At 46.2% G+C, this 20,191-nt stretch overlaps 1 protein-coding gene across 1 annotated transcript in view; it reads right to left on the bottom strand.

Annotated features, from left to right (window-relative positions):
• CARMIL2 (capping protein regulator and myosin 1 linker 2) overlaps positions 1 to 20,191 on the bottom strand; it is an 89,447-nt gene that overhangs the window by 35,821 nt on the left and 33,435 nt on the right. Inside the window, exons 15-24 of the mRNA XM_067471174.1 lie at positions 19,858 to 19,934; positions 17,983 to 18,087; positions 17,194 to 17,263; positions 14,417 to 14,498; positions 12,963 to 13,059; positions 10,016 to 10,073; positions 8,540 to 8,715; positions 5,791 to 5,859; positions 4,337 to 4,430; positions 1,924 to 2,019 (exon numbers count right to left, since the gene is read on the bottom strand). Coding sequence (XP_067327275.1) covers positions 1,924 to 2,019; positions 4,337 to 4,430; positions 5,791 to 5,859; positions 8,540 to 8,715; positions 10,016 to 10,073; positions 12,963 to 13,059; positions 14,417 to 14,498; positions 17,194 to 17,263; positions 17,983 to 18,087; positions 19,858 to 19,934 — 924 coding nt within the window. The remainder of the gene's footprint in view (positions 1 to 1,923; positions 2,020 to 4,336; positions 4,431 to 5,790; positions 5,860 to 8,539; positions 8,716 to 10,015; positions 10,074 to 12,962; positions 13,060 to 14,416; positions 14,499 to 17,193; positions 17,264 to 17,982; positions 18,088 to 19,857; positions 19,935 to 20,191) is intronic.

Genomic DNA, 20,191 nt, shown 5'->3' with positions numbered 1-20,191 from the left:
TTCAGTCCAACCCCGTTCTCCCAAGAAGCAGGAAAACTGCATTCAAAGCACCCCTGACAGATGGCCATCCAGCCTCTGTTTACAAGCTTCCAAAGAAGGAGCCTCCACCACACTCCCTCTGGGGCAGAGAGTTCCCCTGCTGAACGGCTCTCACAGTCAGGAAGTTCTTCCTCATGTTCAGGTGGAATCTCCTCTCTTGTAGTTTGAAGCCATTGTTCCCTTGCGTCCTAGTCTCCAGGGAAGCAGAAAACAAGCTTGCTCCCTCCTCCTCCCTGTGGCTTCCTCTCACATATTTATACATGGCTATCCTATCTCCTCTCAGCCTTCTCTTCTTCAGGCTAAACATGCCCAGCTCCTTAAGCCGCTCCTCATAGGGCTTGTTCTCCAGACCCTTGATCCTTTGAGTCGCCCTCCTCTGGACACATTCCAGCTTGTCAAATGGTTGAACAGATGCTCTCTGAAGCTTTAGGTGCTCTTACTGCCTATTACAGGGAAAACCAGCTGATCCCTAATCCATCTAAAATGCAGACCTGTGCCTTTCACCTTAAGAACAGACAAGCATCCCGAGCTCTGAGGATCACCTGGGAAGGAAGGAATCCCACTGGAGCATTGCAGTGCACCCAAATCTCTGGGAGGAGTCACTCTGGACCGTGCTCTTACCTATAAGAAGCATTGCCTGAACATCAAGCAAAAAGTGGGTGCTAGAAACAATACCATATGAAAGCTGACTGGCACAACCTGGGGATCACAACCAGACAAAGTGAAGACATCTGCCCTTGCGCTGGGCTACTCTGCTGCTGAGTCTGCATGCCCAGTGTGGAACACATCTCACCACACTAAAACAGTGGATGTGGCTCTTAATGAGCTGCATTATCACAGGGTGTCTGCGTCCTACATCACTGGAGAAATTACACTGCTTAGCCGGTATTGCACCACCTGACATCCGCCGGGAAGTAGCAGGCAATAGTGAAAGGACCAAGGCAGAGACATCTCCAGCTCATCCCTTGTTTGGGTATCAGCCAGCACGTCAATGACTTAAATCTAGAAATAGTTTTCTACACTCGCTGGAACACCTCAGCAAGCGAGAGTCCAAAAGTGGCAGGCTCAAACCCAGCACCTCAATCCGTGGGTGATACCAAATGAGAGACTCCCCCCTGGGCACACAGAGGACTGGGCGACTTGGAAGGCGCTGAACAGACTGCGCTCGGGCACCACGAGATGCAGAGCCAACCTCAAGAAATGGGGCCACACAGTGGAGTCCACGACATGCAAGTGTGGAGAAGAGCAAACCACTGACCACCTGCTGCAATGCAACCTGAGCCCTGCCACATGATGCACCATGGAGGACCTTCTCACAGCCACACCAGAGGCACTCCAAGTAGCTTCTGCTCAAAGGACATTTAGCATAATGTCAACTTTTTCAAACTTTGTTTGTGTTTTTAAATGCATTTTAAGCCTCAACTTGTTTCTGAGACGATAAATAAATAAAGTATCTTCTGACTTTTAAATAATTCTGGCTAAAAAGCATTTGAGAGCGGATTGATCTGGTTCAGAAATACATGTAAACAAGCCTTACTGTTTTGTCCTGGCATTGGCCGGATATTCACACCATTGCTAGGATGCCGTTGTGGTGTCCTCTTGGATTGTGGAGAGAGGAAACAAGCATCAGTGAAGCAGGATCAATTCTAAAGAGAGAGGAAACCCTCCCAGAGAAGGCCGTCTGAGACGGACAGGTGCCAGCAGGGTCACTTTGGAGAGAAATAGACCTGACTGCCAGAGACTTATTCACACCTGGGCCAACCTTGAACCCCAACGTGCATTTGGAGACCCACGATGTTCTCCTGAAAGCTGCGAGGAAGTGGCCAGGAATATGGAACCCACCAGAACCAAGAGCATCACAACACCCAGACCAGGTGTCCTCACCTTTTCCGGAGAGATGGACGTAGATGTGGGCTGAAGGCTAGATTTCTCCATGAGCAGACTTTCCTGAAACTGGTTCCTTGCAAGGTAAGACTGTATCTGCAAGCACCCAAAAGAGGCACAGAGATTTATTTATTATTATTATTTATTTATTATTTGCTTTACTTCTATACCGCATTTTTCAGCCTAGATTAGGCGACTCAATGCGGTTTATTTATTTATTGTATTTATTTAAAACACTTCTATTCCGCCCTTCTTCTCACCCCAAAGGGGACTCAGAGCGTAGCACAACATATACGTGGCAAACATTCAATGCCTGGGTACAATACATAAACATTAAAAAACATTTATCTAAATATTAAAATACACCATGTTAAATAACACAATTCAAAACCGTCCTAGCCATCCACATCAAATCTAATTGGCCTGGTCATATTTCCCATTGCTGCTTTATTGCCCTGTCCTGAAAGCTTGGTCCCACAGCCAAGTTTTGACCCTCCTTCTAAAGGACAGGAGGGAGGGGGCCAACCTGATCTCACCAGGAAGGGAGTTCCATAGCCGGGGGGCAATCACCGAGAAGGCCCTGTCTCTCGTCCCCACCAATCGCGCCTGTGACAATGGCGGGATGCAAAGCAGGGACTCCCCAAATGATCTTAATGTCCTAGCTGGTTCATAGGAGGAGATGCGTTTGGACAGGTAATTTGGGCCGGGGCCGTTTAGGGCTTTATAGGCCAAAGCCAGCACTTTGAATGGTGCCCGGTAGCAAACTGGCAGCCAGTGGAGCTGGCGTAACATGGGAGTTGTGTCCTCCTTGTATGCCACCCCCATTATTAACCTGGCTGCCTCTCGTTGGACTATTTGAAGCTTCCGAGCAGTCTTCAAAGGCAACCCCACGTAGAGTGCGTTGCAGTAGTCTATTCTAGATGTAACGAGAGTGTGGACCACTGTGGACAAGTCTGACTTCCCAAGGTACGGGCGCAGCTGGCGCACAATTTTGAATTCTGTGAACGCTCTCCTGGCCACTGCCAAGACCTGGGCTTCCAGGCTCAGTGATGAGTCCAGGAGAACCTCCAAGTTGTGAACCTGTGCCTGCAGTAGTCTATCCTAGATGTAACGAGAATGTGGACCACTGTGGCCAAGTCTGCAGCTGGCGCACAAGTTTTAATTGTGTGAACGCTCCCCTGGCCACCGCTGCAACCTGGGGTTCCAGGCTCAGTGATGAGTCCAGGAGGACCCCCAAGTTCTGAACCTGTGCCTGTAGTAGTCTATCCTAGATGTAACGAGAGTGTGGACCACTGTGGCCAAGTCTGACTTCCCAAGGTACGGGCGCAGCTGGCACACAAGTTTGAATTCTGCGAACGCTCTCCTGGCCACCGCCAAGACCTGGGCTTCCAGGCTCAGTGATGAGTCCAGGAGGACCTCCAAGCTGCGAACATGTGCCTGCAGTAGTCTATCCTAGATGTAACGAGAGCGTGGACCACCGTGGCCAAGTCTGACTTCCCAAGGTGGTGCACAATTGTGCAAACGCTCCCCTGGCCACTGCTGCAACCTGGGATTCCAGGCTCAGTGATGAGTCCAGGAGAACTCCCAAGCTGCAAACCTGTGCCTTCAAGGGGAGTGCGACCCCATCCATCACAGGTTGTGACCCTATGCCCTGTTTGGCCTTTTGACTGACCAGGAGGACCTCTGTCTTGTCTGGATTCAACTTCAATTTGCTCGCCCTCATCCAGACCGTCACAGCGGCCAAGCACCGGTCCAGGACTTGGACAGCCTCCTTAGCATCTGGTGGAACTTGTGTTGACTTGGCCAGCCGTGAATTGACCGAAGGCGCATCGGAGCATCGGCACCCTGCTGACCACCATTCTGTGCAGGTCCCGTGGCCAAATTTATTTATTTATTTATTTATTTAGAACTTTTATAACCCAGTCTTCTCGACCTCCGAAGAGGGACTCAGGCCGGCTAACAGCAGGAAATTCATACACAAACAGAGTAAACATAATAGCATCACAATACATTAACACAAAAATACATTAAAATACAGATCATACAATATCATACAATTACAAAAGTTGTCAGAGTAAAATCACAAATTTATCACCTTCCGCCTTTAGTGTGGCCAGCCGTTATTGACTCAATCATCATTCTGCAAATGCTATATTCCAAAGGCAAGATTTTACCATCTTTCTGAAAGTCAGGAGGGAAGGGGCAGTTCTAATCTCCATTGAGAGAGGGTTCCAGAGCTGAGGAGCCACCCCCGAGAAGGCCCTGTTCCTCGTCCCCACCAGACGCAATTGCGAAGGAGGTGGGACCAACAGCAGGGCCCCTCCAGAAGATCTTAACCACCTCGATGGTTCGTAGGGGAGAATCCGTTCGGACAGGTAAATTGGGCTGGAGAACGCTCTCCCCCCTTTCCTACCTTGTGCACAAGATCCTCCATTTCCTCCAGGTGGGTCTGGCAGGCCCGAGTCATGTCGCTCATTGGCAGCGGCATCGTCTTGAGCGTGAGATTCCTGTGGAAGAGGCATTGCTTCGATCAGACAGTCCACCATCAGAGTGGCTTCGGCTGGACCACGTACTATTTGTTTGTTTGTTTATTTAGAACAGTGTTTCTCAACCTTCGTAATGCCGCGACCCCTTAGTACAGTTCCTCCTGTTGTGGTGGCCCCCAACCATAAAATTATTTTTGTTGCTACTTCACAACTGTCATTTTGCTACAGTTATGAATTGTAATGTAAATATCTGATATGCAGGATGTATTTACATTCACTGGACCAAATACCTTTTAAGCTCTAATTTGAATGCTGGTGGGTTAGAGGGGCATTGATTTTGCCACTTGGGAGTTGTAGTTGCTGAGCACTCGGAACTGTCATTTTGCTATTTGTTCTGTTGCGCTGGGCCTGTAAAGAATTCCCTTTAGAACAGGACGTGCAACCTTTTCCCAGCAGGAAGCCAGGGGGCCCAAAGAGAAGTTCTCAGAGGTTTTCCACCACAAATAGTCTTTAGATAGCTTGTGAAGTACAACAAAGTCTTTTATTAACGAACAATCAAACAGAAACTTCTCTTGTCTTCAGTAAAGCTAAACAAATGCTTCCAGGCTTTTATGCAACTGGTTGCTTCCTAAACTTGCCCACGAAGGACAGGCAACTGTCTTCAATAACTTCTTCTTTACTTTAAAGGAAAATCCCCTTTTTAACTTCTCCCAGGCTGACTGTCTTCTAACCCTTACTGATGTGGGCTTTGCTACCGGGTCGAACTGTGTCTCGAACACTGAGTGGACCTACCAGTAAAGGCTTAGATATTCTCCAGCTGGAGTTCTTTGGTCTTTAGGGATGTTTCCCTGGACATCTTTGGAGACTCTTAAGACAGTTCTCCCCCGGAAGGTCTTGGATGCTCTTAAGACTGTTTCCCCCCCAGAAAGTCTTAAGGGTTGAAGCTTTTGTACAGGGGAAGCTTGCACACGTCCTGTACATTAGTTTTCCTTGCTGAGACTAACTGAAAATGGCTCCCTTCCCTTCCCAATTGCCATGAGCAAGGGGCAGAACCAAAACTTAACGATGATGGACAGGTGACTTGCCCTATGACTGCAACCAAAGAAAGCCACCCATCTGCAGAATCCCTGAAACCTTGGACTGCAAACAAACATTTAATACAAAGCAAATAAAGTTGGAGCTCCTGGTACAGCCATACCAGAACACTATAGTTATGAATCATCATGTCAATATGCAGGGGAGGTATTTTACAACACCATAAAAGCAAAAGATCAGGAAAAATGCCCAGTGACCAAAACAAAGGAGGAAGTCATGATGGCTCTTTACCAGAGAGTTCTGCAGCTAGAACTTACCGCAAATAAATGAGTAGTAAGGTACTCACCTTTCCAAAGCACGAGTAAAATCGAGGAATCCCCACCATGTGGTGTTGTTCTTGTCCCAAATTAGAGTCCTGAGAAGAGGCGAGAAGAGAGAATGGTCATTCCTATCCAAGGAAGTATCCATTCCAAATGCCTTCCTATGAAACACAATTTTATATTTGGATGTGAAGGTTGGGTATATTAGTAGCTGAGCAGTGGCATATTTAGGCTTGAGCTGTGCAAGAGTTGACAGGGGCAGTTTGGAGTTTTGCTCTTCAGCTGTTAGAAGAGGTTTTCCCATATAGACACCTAAGGACGATTTGAATCTCTCCCAAAGGACACTGTGCAAGTCAATGCAACTCTTCACATGACTGTCTGTATGTTGTTCTGCATTGCAAAGAGGAAACTCCTTGTTCTTTACTGATCATATCCGTGGCATATTTTCTTTCTCTAGCAAGACAGTGTGCAGACTGGTCCACTGGGACTGTGGCGCAGCTGGCTGGGAATCAGCTGCATTAAGATCACTACTGAACAAAGGTCATGACTTCGAAGCCAGCCCAGGTCAGAGTGAGCTTCCGACCAATTTGTGTAGCTTGCTGTCGACCTTTGCAGCCTGAAAGACAGTTGCATCTGTCAAGTAGGAAATTTAGGTACTGCTTATGCAGGGAGGCTAATTTCAGTAATTTACGATGCCATAAAAATCTCCAGTAAGCATGCAAAGAATGAGGAAGTACTTCATCAGTGTCATAAAATGGACGGTGAAGCGACAGCTCCCCTTTGAAGCCTGAAAGACAGTTGCATCTGTCAAGTAGGAAATTTAGGTACCACTTATGCTAATTTATGAAACCATAAAAATCTCCAGCAAGCATGCAAAGAATGAGGAAGTACTTCATCAGTGTCATAAAATGGATGGTGAAGTGACAGCTCCCCTTTGAAGCCTGAAAGACAGTTGCATCTGTCAAGTAGGAAATTTAGGTACCGCTTACGCTAATTTACGAAGCCATAAAAATCTCCAGCAAGCATGCAAAGAATGAGGAAGTACTTCATCAGTGTCATAAAATGGACGGTGAAGCAACAGCTCCCCTGGTGGCCAGAGTACCCTCATGAAAAAGCTGGAATGTTAAATAGCCTCTGTGTGTGTGTCTATATATGTTGTGTGTCTATGGCATTGAATATTTGCCATGTATATTGTTGCGACTCAGCTTGACTGAGTCTGAAGCTGAGTTCTGTGAGTCTTCTGAGCCAGAATTCCTACAGGATGATGATGAGGATGACGGGTACAGATTTCTGTACATGCTTCAGACAGGGCTAACGGTGGGGTCAAGCTATTGTCCTCCCAACCCTGCTCTATGCCTGTGAGACGTAGACTGTCTACAGATGTCACATGCAACTCCTGGAATGATTCCATCAGCGCTGCCTCCGGAAAATCCTGCAAATCTCTTGGGAAGACAAGTGGACAAACATCAGCGTGCTGGAAGAAGGAAAGGCCACCAGCATTGAAGCAATGGTCCTCCGCCACCAACTCCGCTGGACCGGCCATGTTGTCCGGCCACCGTCTCCCAAAGCAGCTGCTCTACTCCGAACTCAAGAACGGAAAACGGAATGTTGGTGGGCAGGAAAAGAGATTGAAAGATGGGCTCAAAGCCAACCTTAAGAACTCTGGCATAGACACTGAGAACTGGGAAGCCCTGGCCCTTGACTGCTCCAGCTGGAGGTCAGCTGTGACCAGCAGTGCTGCAGAATTTGAGGAGGCACGAGTGGAGGGTGAAAAAGAGAAACGTGCCAAGAGGAAGGCGCGTCAAGCCAACCCCGGCCGAGACCGCCTCCCACCTGGAAACCAATGCCCTCACTGCGGAAGAAGATGCAGAGCAAAAATAGGGCTCCACAGCCACATACGGACCCACAAGAATATTGGAAGACAATCATCCTCGGAAAGGGAGGGATCGCGTAAGTAAGTAATGGTGGGGCTGCTGAAGGAGAAACAGCAAGTCAGTTCCCCGGGGAAAGGAATGTTAGTGAGACTGATAACGAGAGTGTAATCCCACCCGGCCAGGTGGAGACGTCTTTTCCTCCCCACAGTGATCTGGTCCAACTGGACCAAGATAAGAGGTTGCATAGCCTTGAAGATAATGAATTACTGAGCAGGCAAGATCGTCTGCAATTAAGGCTCTGAAGAAGCACTCGCTTAGCTAGCAAGCGAGAAGCCAAGGGGGCCAAAGGTCAACGCAATGCGTTCATGTCTGCAAAGAGTATTTAGCCTTGTAGCTGACAAGCAGGGGCTGTCAGTCCAATGTTGCTCTTTCCATACAAACTTCTGTAGATTAACTTTGGTTTTTAGCAGCACGCTTCTGACTTCCTGAGTCTGGGATTTGGGCCTTGTTTTCAACTGTGTTCTATGGACTCTTGTTTGACCATTGCTAAAGGATTATGCTTCATGTTTTTGCCTTTGGATCTTGGGAACTGAGTCTTTGCATTTAAGCCTTTGTCCTGCCTATGGATTTTATGCATTTCTTATACTTTGTTTTGATTGTGCCTTTTTCTCACTAAACTACAAAACCTACAGCTTTGGTGTGGTGGTGCCTGGAGCAAGGTGAAAACTACCCTGAGTTGCAACATATATGTACATCGTAATCCGCCCTGAGTCCCCTGCGGGGTGAGAAGGGCGGAATATCAATACTGTAAACAAACAAATAAAATGTGAACTATGAGTGATTTTCATTCCGCCATAGGATAGTTTTCCCCTCTGATTTGAGGGGGAAATAGGACACACACCTCAGTTTCGTGTTGACCGACAAAGCCTTTGCGAGCACCTTTGCACCCGTGTCTCCCATCGCATTGCCACTGATATCCAGCGCCACAAGGTGACATCTCTTGCTTCCCAAACCATCCAGAAGGATGCAAGTCTCCAATTTCAGGCGAGACTCGGCTACGGACACGGATTCAACCGCCTGGAAACAAAATCAGTGTTGATCTCAATGGCTTGCAGAAGGTCTGGGACATACACACTCACTCCCACTCCCCACATTTCCTGGGGACATCACTGGGCGAGGCCAATGTGCACGGAGATGAAGAAGAATACAATATTTATATTATATTACAATATATATTACAATATATATTATTGTACAATATATATTATTGTAGTTGCTGAAGCTCAATCCTACGAAAGATGAGTGCTTGCCTCAGGAACCCGGTGAAAAATCCTGGGATGGGTTGCTGTAGGTTTTTTTGGGTTATATGGCTATGTCCTAGTAGCATTCTCTCCTGACGTTTCGCCTGCATCTATGGCAAGCATCCTCAGGCCCCTTCCTTTTCCCTCAGCCGCTTAAGTGGCTGAGGGGGAAAAGGAAAAGGCCTGAGGATGCTTTCCATAGATGCAGGCGAAATGTCAGGAGAGAGTGCTACTAGGACTTAAGCGGCTGAGGGGGAAAAGGAAGGGGCCTGAGGATGCTTGCCATAGATGCAGGAGAAACGTCAGGAGAGAATGCTACTAGGGCTTAAGCGGCTGAGGGGGAAAAGGAAGGGGCCTGAGGATGCTTGCCATAGATGCAGGAGAAACGTCAGGAGAGAATGCTACTAGGGCTTAAGCGGCTGAGGGGGAAAAGGAAGGGGCCTGACGATGCTTGCCATAGATGCAGGCGAAACGTCAGGAGAGAATGCTACTAGGGCTTAAGCAGCTGAGGGGGAAAAGGAAAGGGCCTGAGGATGCTTGCCATAGATGCAGGCGAAACATCAGGAGAGAATGCTACCAGGGCTTAAGCGGCTGAGGGGGAAAAGGAAGAGGCCTGAGGATGCTTGCCATAGATGCAGGAGAAACGTCAGGAGAGAATGCTACTAGGGCTTAAGCAGCTGAGGGGGAAAAGGAAAGGGCCTGAGGATGCTTGCCATAGATGCAGGAGAAACGTCAGGAGAGAATGCTACCAGGGCTTAAGCGGCTGAGGGGGAAAAGGAAAGGGCCTGAGGATGCTTGCCATAGATGCAGGAGAAACGTCAGGAGAGAATGCTACTAGGGCTTAAGCGGCTGAGGGGGAAAAGGAAGGGGCCTGAGGATGCTTGCCATAGATGCAGGAGAAACGTCAGGAGAGAATGCTACTAGGGCTTAAGCGGCTGAGGGGGAAAAGGAAAGGGCCTGAGGATGCTTGCCATAGACGCAGGCAAAACGTCAGGAGAGAATGCTTCTAGGACATGGCCATACAACCCGAAAAACCTAATAAAGGTGCTGAAACGGTTCTGGAAGCGGATACGTACGCAATCTTCGTCCTGAGTTAGCTGAACAATCCGGTGCAAGGTGTCAACCAGGGTTGCCCTCAAAGAGAAAAAGGCAGAAAGGTTCACATTGGTTCGCTGGATACATTCAGAACACTGTTATCTGCTGCAAAATCCCATGTTGTTGTGTGGCATCACTCTCGTTTTATGTAATCTATTCATCGTGTCTAGCTGCTGGAGTTATTTTAAATATTTTCATATTTTGCATACTAGCCACCCCCTGCCAGGCCTTGCTGTGTCCCTCAGCAAACAGAGGAATTCCAGGCATGAAACTATAGAGCAGTGTTTGTCCACCTTCCCAATGCCGCGACCCCTTAATACAGTTCCTTATGTTGTGTTGACCCCAACCATAAAATTATTTTCATTACTACTTCACAACTGTCATTTTGCAACTGTTATGAATTGTAATGTAAATATCTGATTTGCAGGATGTATTTTCATTCGCTGGCCCAAATTTGTCACAAAGACCCAATACACCCAAATTCAAATACTGGTGGGATTGGAGGGGATTGAGTCCATCATTTGGGAGTTGTAGTTGCTGGGATTTATAGTTCATCTGCAATCAAAGAGCATTCTGAACTCCACCAATGATAGAATTGAACCAAACGTGGCACATAGAACTCCCATGACCAACAGAAAATACTGGAGAGGCTTTGGGAACATAGACCTTGAGTTTTGGAGTTGTAGTTCATCTACATCTCGAGAGCACAGTGGACTCAAAACAATGGTGAATCTGGATCAAACTTGGCATGAAAATCAGTATGTCCATATGTGGATTCTGGTGGAGTTTAGGGAAAATAGACTTTGACATTTGGGAGTTGTAGTTGCTGGGATTTATTGTTCACCTACAGTCAAAGAACATTCTTTACTGTGCTTATATACCGCCGTTTCTCAGCCTAAATCGGCGACTCAACGCCGATTCTTAACCCCACCAAGGTTAGAATTGGGCCAAACTTCCCACACAGAACCCCCATGACCAACAGAAAAAACTGTGTTTTCTGGTGGTCTTTGCCGACTCCTCTGACACCCCCTCGTGACCCCTCTAGTGGTCCCGACCCCCAGGTTGAGAAACACTGCTATAGACAGAAGAGGCAGATGAAAGGGACATTGATAGATGGAACAGGAGGTAGATGGGCAGAACATAGATCGATCGGTAGGTAGGTAGGTAGGTGGATGGATGGATGGTCAGACAGGCAGACATACATCTTTAAGGCAAAAGGGGGGTGGGTCTGGATGGCCTTTGGGGCTCCTTTCCAACTGGCTGGCCATCTGTCAGGTAGGCTTTGATGGTACTGTCCTTTACCGCCCGATGAGGTTGGACTGGATGCCCTTTGGAGCTCTTTTCCAGTTGGAAGGCCACCAGTCGGGAGGGCTTTGATGGTGTCTTCCTTTACTGTAAAAAGGGGTTGGCCTGGATGGCCTATGGGGCCCCTTTAACTACCATGGCTCAATGCTGTGGAATAATTCCACGGTGTAGACTAGGCAGGGGCAAACTTGGGCCCTCCAGTGGTTTTGGACTCCAACTCCCACAATTCCTAACAGCCTTCCTAACAGCCTTTTGGGGTTGGAGTTGTGTTTGTCGCTGTGTTTTGGGGGTTTTCCTGAGTGATGGTCACTCGTTGGCCTGATACGTGTCTTGTGTCCAAATTTGGTGTCAATTCATCCAGTGGTTTTTGAATTATGTTAATCACACAAACGAACATTACATTTTTTATTTATATAGACTAGCCATCCCCTGCCATGCGTTGCTGTGGCCCAGTCTGTGTATATGTGGTTTTTGTATGTATATATGTGTACATGTGTTTATATGTATGTGGTTTTGTGCATGTGTTGTAATGTAAATTTTGTTGTTTGGCTTTTAAAGTCCCCTTTGTTGTGTTTTTCAGTGTTTTTCTGAGTGATGGACACTCGTTGGCCTGAGAGGTGTCTTGGGTCCAAATTTCATGTCAATTTGTCCAGTGCTTTTTGAGTTCTGTTAATCCCAGAAACAAACATTACATTTTTATTTATATCGATACTAGCCATCTCCTGCCATGTGTTGCTGTGGCCCACTCTGTGTATATGTTTTTTTGTGTGTATATATTTGTGTATATGTGTATATATGTGTTTTTGCGTGTGTGTGTGTGTGGTTTTGTTCATGCGTTGTAATGCATTTTTTAATTTTTTGGCTTTTAAAGTCTCTTCTGCTGTGTTTTTCGGTGTTTTTATGTGTGATGGTCACTCGTTGGCCTGAAAAGTGTCCTGTGTCCAAATTTGGTGTCAATTCATCCAGTGGTTTTTGAGTCATGTTAATCCTACAAACAAACATTACATTTTTATTTATATAGACTAGCCGTCCCCTGCCACGTGTTGCTGTGGCCCACATGGGGGTTCTGTGTGGGAGGTTTGGCCCAATTCTGTCGTTCATGGGGTTCAGAATGCTCTTTGATTGTAGGTGAACTATACATCCCAGCAACTACAACTCCCAAATGACAAAATCAATTTTTTGAGTGAAGTACATACATTGGGTTGTTAGGTGTCTTGTGTCCAAATTTGGTGTCAATTCGTCCAGTGGTTTTTGAGTTCTGTTAATCCCACAAACGAACGTGACATTTTTATTTATATAGATGACATACTACTACTACTAGTTCTACTACAGTGTTTTGTTTGGTCAGTGTAGCTTGTTAGGAGGGTTTATCAATGAAAACAGAAAATGGAATAGATATAAACACACAGATTGCCAAGCACTCATCGAATTAAGTGTATGTACCATAGATGAGGGTGAAACATCAGGAGAGAATGCTTCTGGAACATGGCCAGACAAACTCACAGCAACCCAGTGATTCTGGCCATGAAAGCCTTCAACAACACATACCATTGACAGTACGCAAGTAGACAAGATTTTGTGTTTGTTACTCTGTGCAATCCCAGTGGCGTGCTCACTGCTCACCTGGACCGGATGTTAAAGTTCCTCCCGAAAGCCACATGCTTGATGGACCTGCTTCGACTGACAGCCAAGACCAGGGTCACCATGTGGGAACCAAACCCTGCAAAAGCCAAGAGGGGTGTGTGACCACGTGCAGTGTTTCTCAGTCTCTCTTGTGGGGAGAGCGGGGCTCCCTTCTCCCAAGGTGGCCACCTGGGCTCACCTGGGGCAAAACCATCCCTTTCTTTACTGGGAATTCACTGATACCCGCGTCCAATGACATACTGGTCAGAAATATTAAACACAGGGGCGGCTCAACCCATTACACAAAGTAAGCATGGTTCTAAAGTACTTACAAAACGAAAGTTCTGGTGGTGAAAACGAGGAGGCGCTGGTGCTTTGCTTCTACAGTGTTGCTAAAATTCTGGTGGTGAAAATTTCGGAACTCTAAAAACTTTCAAAATTTCATTATTATTTCATTATTGGTGATTTTTATGACAGAACCCATTAGGAACTGCCATTTATTGTTGCATCCCAGTTCAAGAAACAAGACCATACGATTAAATCCACCACACTGGACTGTAGGAAAAGCAGTCCTTGTTTATTGATGAAAAATTGGTTACAAAAGAAAGGTAAATGCAAAGTCAAAAAGCCACAGAACAACACAGCAGTCAGTAGAATCTCTGAACTTGAGCAAAATTTCAAAAGCCACAATACACAAACCAGGAATCTGTTAGCCTTTTACTAACCATGAACTTGATAACTAAGCCTCTGGGATTATCGGCCATGAAACACAGGAATTCTGCCAAGGCACAGCCGTAGTCCCAAACGTTGCTTGATCTAAAGAGGCACCCGGCAGGAGGCCTCTTAAACCAAAGAAGCTATTCTGTGAAACGCCCCTTGACTTTGGAGCCTGGGCCTGTCTCTCCTGTAAACGATGTGACCTTCGTAGAAACTGGGAAATATTTCTGTCTCTAACTATCTGTTCTCTTCGGTCCTCATTAAAAAACCCAGGTGGAGAGATATCACGGCTAGTTTCCAAAACATTTTCCTCCAGCTGTTGAGTTTCATTTTCATCCCCGCTGACCTCTGCATCAACAACAGATTCCACATTGTCAGGGTCAGGGAGAGCTGGCTCAGTTGGAAAAACTATCAGAGAATCCGGTTCAAACAGATCAGGATCAGGCTGAACCCCAACGTTTATAATGAAATTTTGAAAATTTTGTTAGAGTTCTGACATTTTCACCACCAGAACTTTAGCCACACTGTAGAAGCAAAGCACCAGCGCCCCCTCGTTTTCACCACCAGAACTTTAGTTTTGTAAGTTCTTTAGAACCATTTAGAACCATGGATTGCACATGCCTATTAGTTCTAATGGTTCAGATATGGCTCACTAGATTGGAAACCATCTAAAGTACATGGCTTCCCCAAATTACTAAAACCTGAACGACAAGGACAAAGGAACGACAAAAACCTACCGTTGTCAGACAAATCGAAACCGCCGATTGAACTGGCATCCGACACGAGGTCCTGGATCACTTGGGCACCTGAGGATCTCAACTAGACAGGGGAAACAATGTTGTGTTCAAACCATAAGCAGATCCCGTGAGAACACACCCAAGATCTAGCATCTTGTTTCCCAGAGAGGCTGAATGAATGTCTGAGGACCTTGTGACTCTTGAGCGTTCCTTATCGGCCACTCCACCTGAAGAGCTTCCCATCGCAACTCTCTTCTAGGAAGTCCTCAAGTCATTGAAGCAATCGTTCTCTCCTCATCAGAGACAACTCCTACTTAGATTACATCATGGACATTAATAGATGTATTTCCAAAAACCAAAAATGCCAGCTTTCCTTTATAACGCACCCTGTGGCAACACCAGCAGAGAATCCCATGATAATTATATATTACTACCTTGTTTGTGCTTCTACTCAAATGTTTCAAAATTTAAATGGATGACACCTGACGTTGTTATAGTTTTTCACTATACATCTATATAAATACAAATGTAATGTTTACTCAGTTCCCACAGTCTTCTAAAAGCATCCTGTTTCTACTGACTTCTAAACGGCACTGGTTCCACATTGAAGGTCTAATGGCTTCTGCCTTTCTAAAATGGAGTCTGAGTCCTGAATAGTCCCAGATCTGGTCATGTGGTCTGCAGCCCCTCCCACAACATAGAGTTAAGGAAAACTGCATAACAACACACACATCTGTATAAATAAAAATGTAATGTTTGTTTGTGGGATTAGCATAACTCAAAAACCACTGGACGAATTGACACCAAATTTGGACACAAGACACCTCTCAGGCCAACAAGTGACCATCACTCAGGAAAACACTGCAAAACACAGCAGAAGGGACTTAAAAAGCCAAAAAACAAAACAAAAACACTCTACAGTGCATAAGCAAAAATGACTCCCCCAGCAAACAAAACACACAATAGCATATCCACACTCTCTTCTGGACTACAGTTCCCAGCATCCCCTAGACCATGTACAGAGGACGAATTGTTGGAGGCTACAGACAATGCCATCGCTGTTGCCTGTTTTTGGTCAAAAGATATTTTTCTACTTTTATCAGTTTTATACTAATTTATGCAATGGTTTTGATACGAAATAATAAAGTTTAGCAGCTGAGAAACATAATTGCCTTGCATAAATACTAGTGGATATTTACCACGAAGGAGAAGGGTGACTCAAGTGAGTTTTTAAGCTCTTCTCAGAAGACTTCTGTTTTTTTCCAAATAGTAATGAATGCCTTTCCTAAAGGTTATCATCTGTCATGCCTTTATGCAGGGGTCCTCAAACTAAGGCCCGGGGGCCGGATGCGGCCCTCCAAGGTCATTGACCCAGCCCTCGCTCAGGGTCAACCTAAATCTGAAACGACTTGAAAGCACACAACAACAACAACAACAACAATCCTATCTCAGCAGCCAAAAGCAGGTCCACACTTCCCACTGAAATAATAATAAGTTTATATTTGTTAAAATTGTTCTTTTTAATTGTTGTATTGTTTTTAAGTGTTTTTTTGCACTACAAATAAGATCTGTGCAGTGTGCATAGGAATTCATTCATGCTTTTTTCAAATTGTAATCCGGCCCTCCAACAGTTTGAGGCACTGTGACCTGGCCCTCTGTTTAAAAGGTTTGAGGACCCCTGCCTTTATGTTATGGCTGTCATGTTGTAAAGAATGAATGTCTGTATGCATGTAAGAAGAGCAGAAGAAACAGGCCTGAAGAAAACAACATGGAGTTCTTGCAAAGCATTATGTGGGACAGCCTTGGCAGTCGAAGCGAGGACCCACCAAGGCATAACTGAATAACAATGGACAATAAGATGTGCGGCCGAGCATGTAAGGAGTGCACGATACATACAGGAGGTACCCCATAAATCATGAGGCCTGGAATACGAATGTCCTGAACTTTGGAGAGAACAAAGATTTGGGAGGACTTGAAAGAGAACAGGACAACTTGATTGTTGAGATGAAGAAAAATGGATTTTGGCCTATAAATGTAGGGGACCCCTGACAATCTGCACGCTTCCTGATCCGCGGCAACGGGAACGTCCATACCTTCTCAGAGGAAAGCTGATCGTCTTCGTCTGGAGAAGGCCTGTGTGTGCGTGAGTATGCGTGAATGTGTGTGTGCAAGAGAGCTCTCCTTGATGTGATTCTGATATGATTCTGTGATGATTGTATTTCAATAAATGTTACATGAATAGTGGCAAAACCAAATTTGGTCTCTAAGGTGTCTCATTGATCTAAACTACCTTACTATTCCTTATACACTCTGCACAAAAGAACAGGAACCTCTTTGGGTTCATAACAATGTCTTTCCTGTGACCAGTGGTTTTCCAAAAGGTTATGAATTCCATTTCCCAAATGGTTATGGAGATTCACGTTTTGCAAAATCATTCTAGAAAGCTTGTTTTTCTGCCTCTTTAGGACACAAGTGGAGCGCCTTTTATTCTTTCTCAGTTTCACTGAAAATCGTGACATTACTGCGTGGAGTTATTGTTGTGTTATGCTTCCTGGAAAGGGAACCCTCGCGCACGCAGCCTTCACGCTAATGTCGTCGGACACAGCATTTCCCTGAGTGTTTCTGAGCCAAGGACAAACGGGCCTCCTCCTCCTCAACGAGGGAAGCCTTGGGGAAATGTCTGAGCGATTATGTCACGCCAGGCGCAAGAGCCTCTTCCTTTCTCTGTGTGTTCTTTTCACCTCTGTGGCAACACGCACCGGGAAGTGCCTTCTTACCTGGCACCGGCTGAGATCCAGGTTCAACCCACTCAACTGGACGTTATACGCCAAACCCTGAAGCAAAGCCCTGCAACACACCAGATAAGAAAAGATAATCAAAGAGGGGCAGAATCACCACAGGTCAGATACAGAGAATTCTCCTGCAAGGCCCTGAAAAGGAGGAACTCCTTTGACGTGCTTTTCAAATGCGTAGCTTATTTATTTATCTATCATGTCAGGAGCGAACCAAAACAGTTGTATTGCATTAAAAACAAACAAACAAACAAAACACAAAGTTTGCAGACTTGGTATTCTCTTAAATGTCCTTTGACCAGTAGCTGACCACTTGGAGGGCCTCTGGTGTGGCTGCAAGAAGGTCCTCCATGGTGCACGTGGCAGGGCTCAGGGTGCAAATGCGTAGCTCTGAAATGGCAGGGAGAAGGTTTGAGGAAAAGAGGCAAAGAGAGATCCTGAGAACTGAAAAGCACGGCTTTATTCTCAGTTGGCCCCAACAGGATATGGACCCTCCTGGTAAGCCAGGAAAGAAGGGTTCGGAACAAAGGAAATCCTTGGTTTATTTGTATAATCCATGCTGAGTTATGGAGTGAACAATGCTCAAACATGCGGATGTTAAATTTGTGGAGCCTTTTACAAATTTACAGATGGAATTAGATTGGCTCTTATAAGGTGGACTTCTCTGTATGTGGCCGCATGTGTCTGTGTGTCATCAAAAATAGCCATGTGTGTCAGTGCTAACACGCGTGTCATAGGTTCACCATCACAGCCTTATGGAAACCTTCTCCTCACCTCAAAGCCTCTGGCGGCAGCTTCGTTCCAGAGAGCGAAAGGCGCTTGATGGCGGAGGCCTTGCTGAAGAATTGGCTGATTGCAGGAGGGACCTCTCTGCCCTTCCTAAAAAGAGACGCAGGAGACGTTGGTCAGGAAGGAAGGCAAAGGGGGTCCCGCCTGGATCCAGGGTGACTCCCCAAATTAGACTCAGCATGAATCAGGACTGGCATGAAACAGACCACCCAGAGGAAATCCACCCGAGGCTGGATCTACACTGCCATATAGTCCAGTTCAAAGCGGATAATCTGGATACAAAATGAGTATGGATTACATGGATTAGTCTAGATGGGGCCTGAGACCATACTCAGGAACATGCCCCCATGGTGCCAGTAAAACTAGGAGGCCTCTTTTTCTCTCTTTTGCCTCGTCCTCATTTATGGACATTGCAATACAACCAGGAAGGCTCCAGATTGATAGATTAACCCAGGCATCAGCCAACATTGGCCCTCCAGGTATTTTGGACTTCAACTCCCACCATTCCTAACAATCTACAAACCCACCAAGAAAATCCAGCCAATGCTCCGTTCAGCAAAGGACAAGAGGGATCCTCTCACCTCTGCAGGAGTCTACCGTGTACCATGCAGCTGTGGACAAGAAGTCTCCAGAGGGACCACCAAACGCAGCAGCATTGCCCAGACACGCATCAAGGAACATGAAAGGCACGGCAGACTCCTTCAACCAGAGAAATCAGCCATAGCAGAGCACCTGATGAACCAGCCTGGACACAGCATTTTATTTGAGAAGACAGAAATGCTGGACCACTCTCACAACCACCATGTCAGACTACACAGAGAAGCCACTGAAATCCACAAGCATGTGGACAATTTCAACAGAAAGGAAGAAACCATGAAAATGAACAAAATCTGGCTACCAGTATTAAAAAATTACAAAATTAAAACAGCAGAGAGAAAAACAGGCAGGGACATCTAATCACCTTTCAAGAAGAGTTTGCTCCAGGCACAGTCAGCCCATTGTATGCTAATCAAGGTGGTCAGTTGAAAAGATTCACACCTAGCCCAACTTACAAAAGCCTTTTGTCTCACCCTGGTCATTCCACAGATATATAAACCCCTTTTTTCCCAGCTCCAGCAGACCTCACCTCTGAGGAAGCTTGCCATAGATGTAGGCGAAACGTCAGGAGAAATGCCTCTAGAACATGGCCATATAGCCGAAAAAACCCACAAGAACTGAGTGATTCCGGCCATGAAAGCCTTCGACAATACATTCCTAAGAGCCTCGGTCCCTTCCCTTTCCCCCCTCGGCAGACTCGGTCCCTTTCCTCTTCCCCTTCGCAGCCTTGGTTGCTTTCCTCTTCCCCCTCGGCAGCCTCAGGAGCCTGAGGCTCTTAGGAATGGTGGGAGTTGAAGTCCAAAACACCTGGAGGGCCCAAGTTGGCCCATGCCTGGACTAATCACTTAAAGTTGCTATCAAAAAGTGGATACAACATTGTCTATAGATCTTCTTAAACTTGAGCACTACTTCTTAAACTGTGGGTCCCGACCCCCACTGAGGCCCTCTTGGCTCAATATTGGGGGTCACAGAAAATTTGGCCACAGTAAAAAAATTCCGAACGCCACCTAGTGACTGTTTTAGACATTTACACAATGTATAATGTCTAGGTAACCGACCAGGGGAGGGTCCTGAACACCTGCCCATACAGGTATTTTTTACAATATAAATATAATTAGCAGACAAAATCATAAATGCCTTTGTAGATGGGGGTAAAATAGCTCAATGCATCCATTTCATTCCATCTTCTGAATGCACAATGGGACAACAAAGAACTGCAGATCCCCAGAGTGGGTAGGGAAACACCCCCACCCAAGTTCTTACTTGTAGGAGTAAACATTATTGGACAGGTCGAGGTGGACAAGGTTCTGGCAGCATCCACTCGCCAGGGCTCTGAAGACCTGGCAACAGAGGAGAAAGGCAGGTGGAAAGCATTCACAGGTTAGAGAAGGGATGGGACAGAAGCACCCAAAGGAAACTCAACAGCGGGAAACGCAAGAGACTCCACTTGGGCCAAAAAAAGGAAATGCAGAGGGACATGAGGCCTGGCTCGAGCGCAGGACGTGGGGAAAAGCTCTTGGGTCCTCATAAGGAGGAAGGGGGGCATGAGCCAGGAATGTGATGCGGCGGCAAAAAAAGCCAATGGGATGTTGGCCTG

The sequence above is a fragment of the Anolis sagrei genome, chromosome 8 (assembly GCF_037176765.1).
Source record: "Anolis sagrei isolate rAnoSag1 chromosome 8, rAnoSag1.mat, whole genome shotgun sequence".
Classification (NCBI taxonomy): Eukaryota; Metazoa; Chordata; class Lepidosauria; order Squamata; family Dactyloidae; genus Anolis; species Anolis sagrei.
Note: the sequence above shows the minus strand (reverse complement) of the source record. Positions and strands in the feature narration are given on the sequence as shown.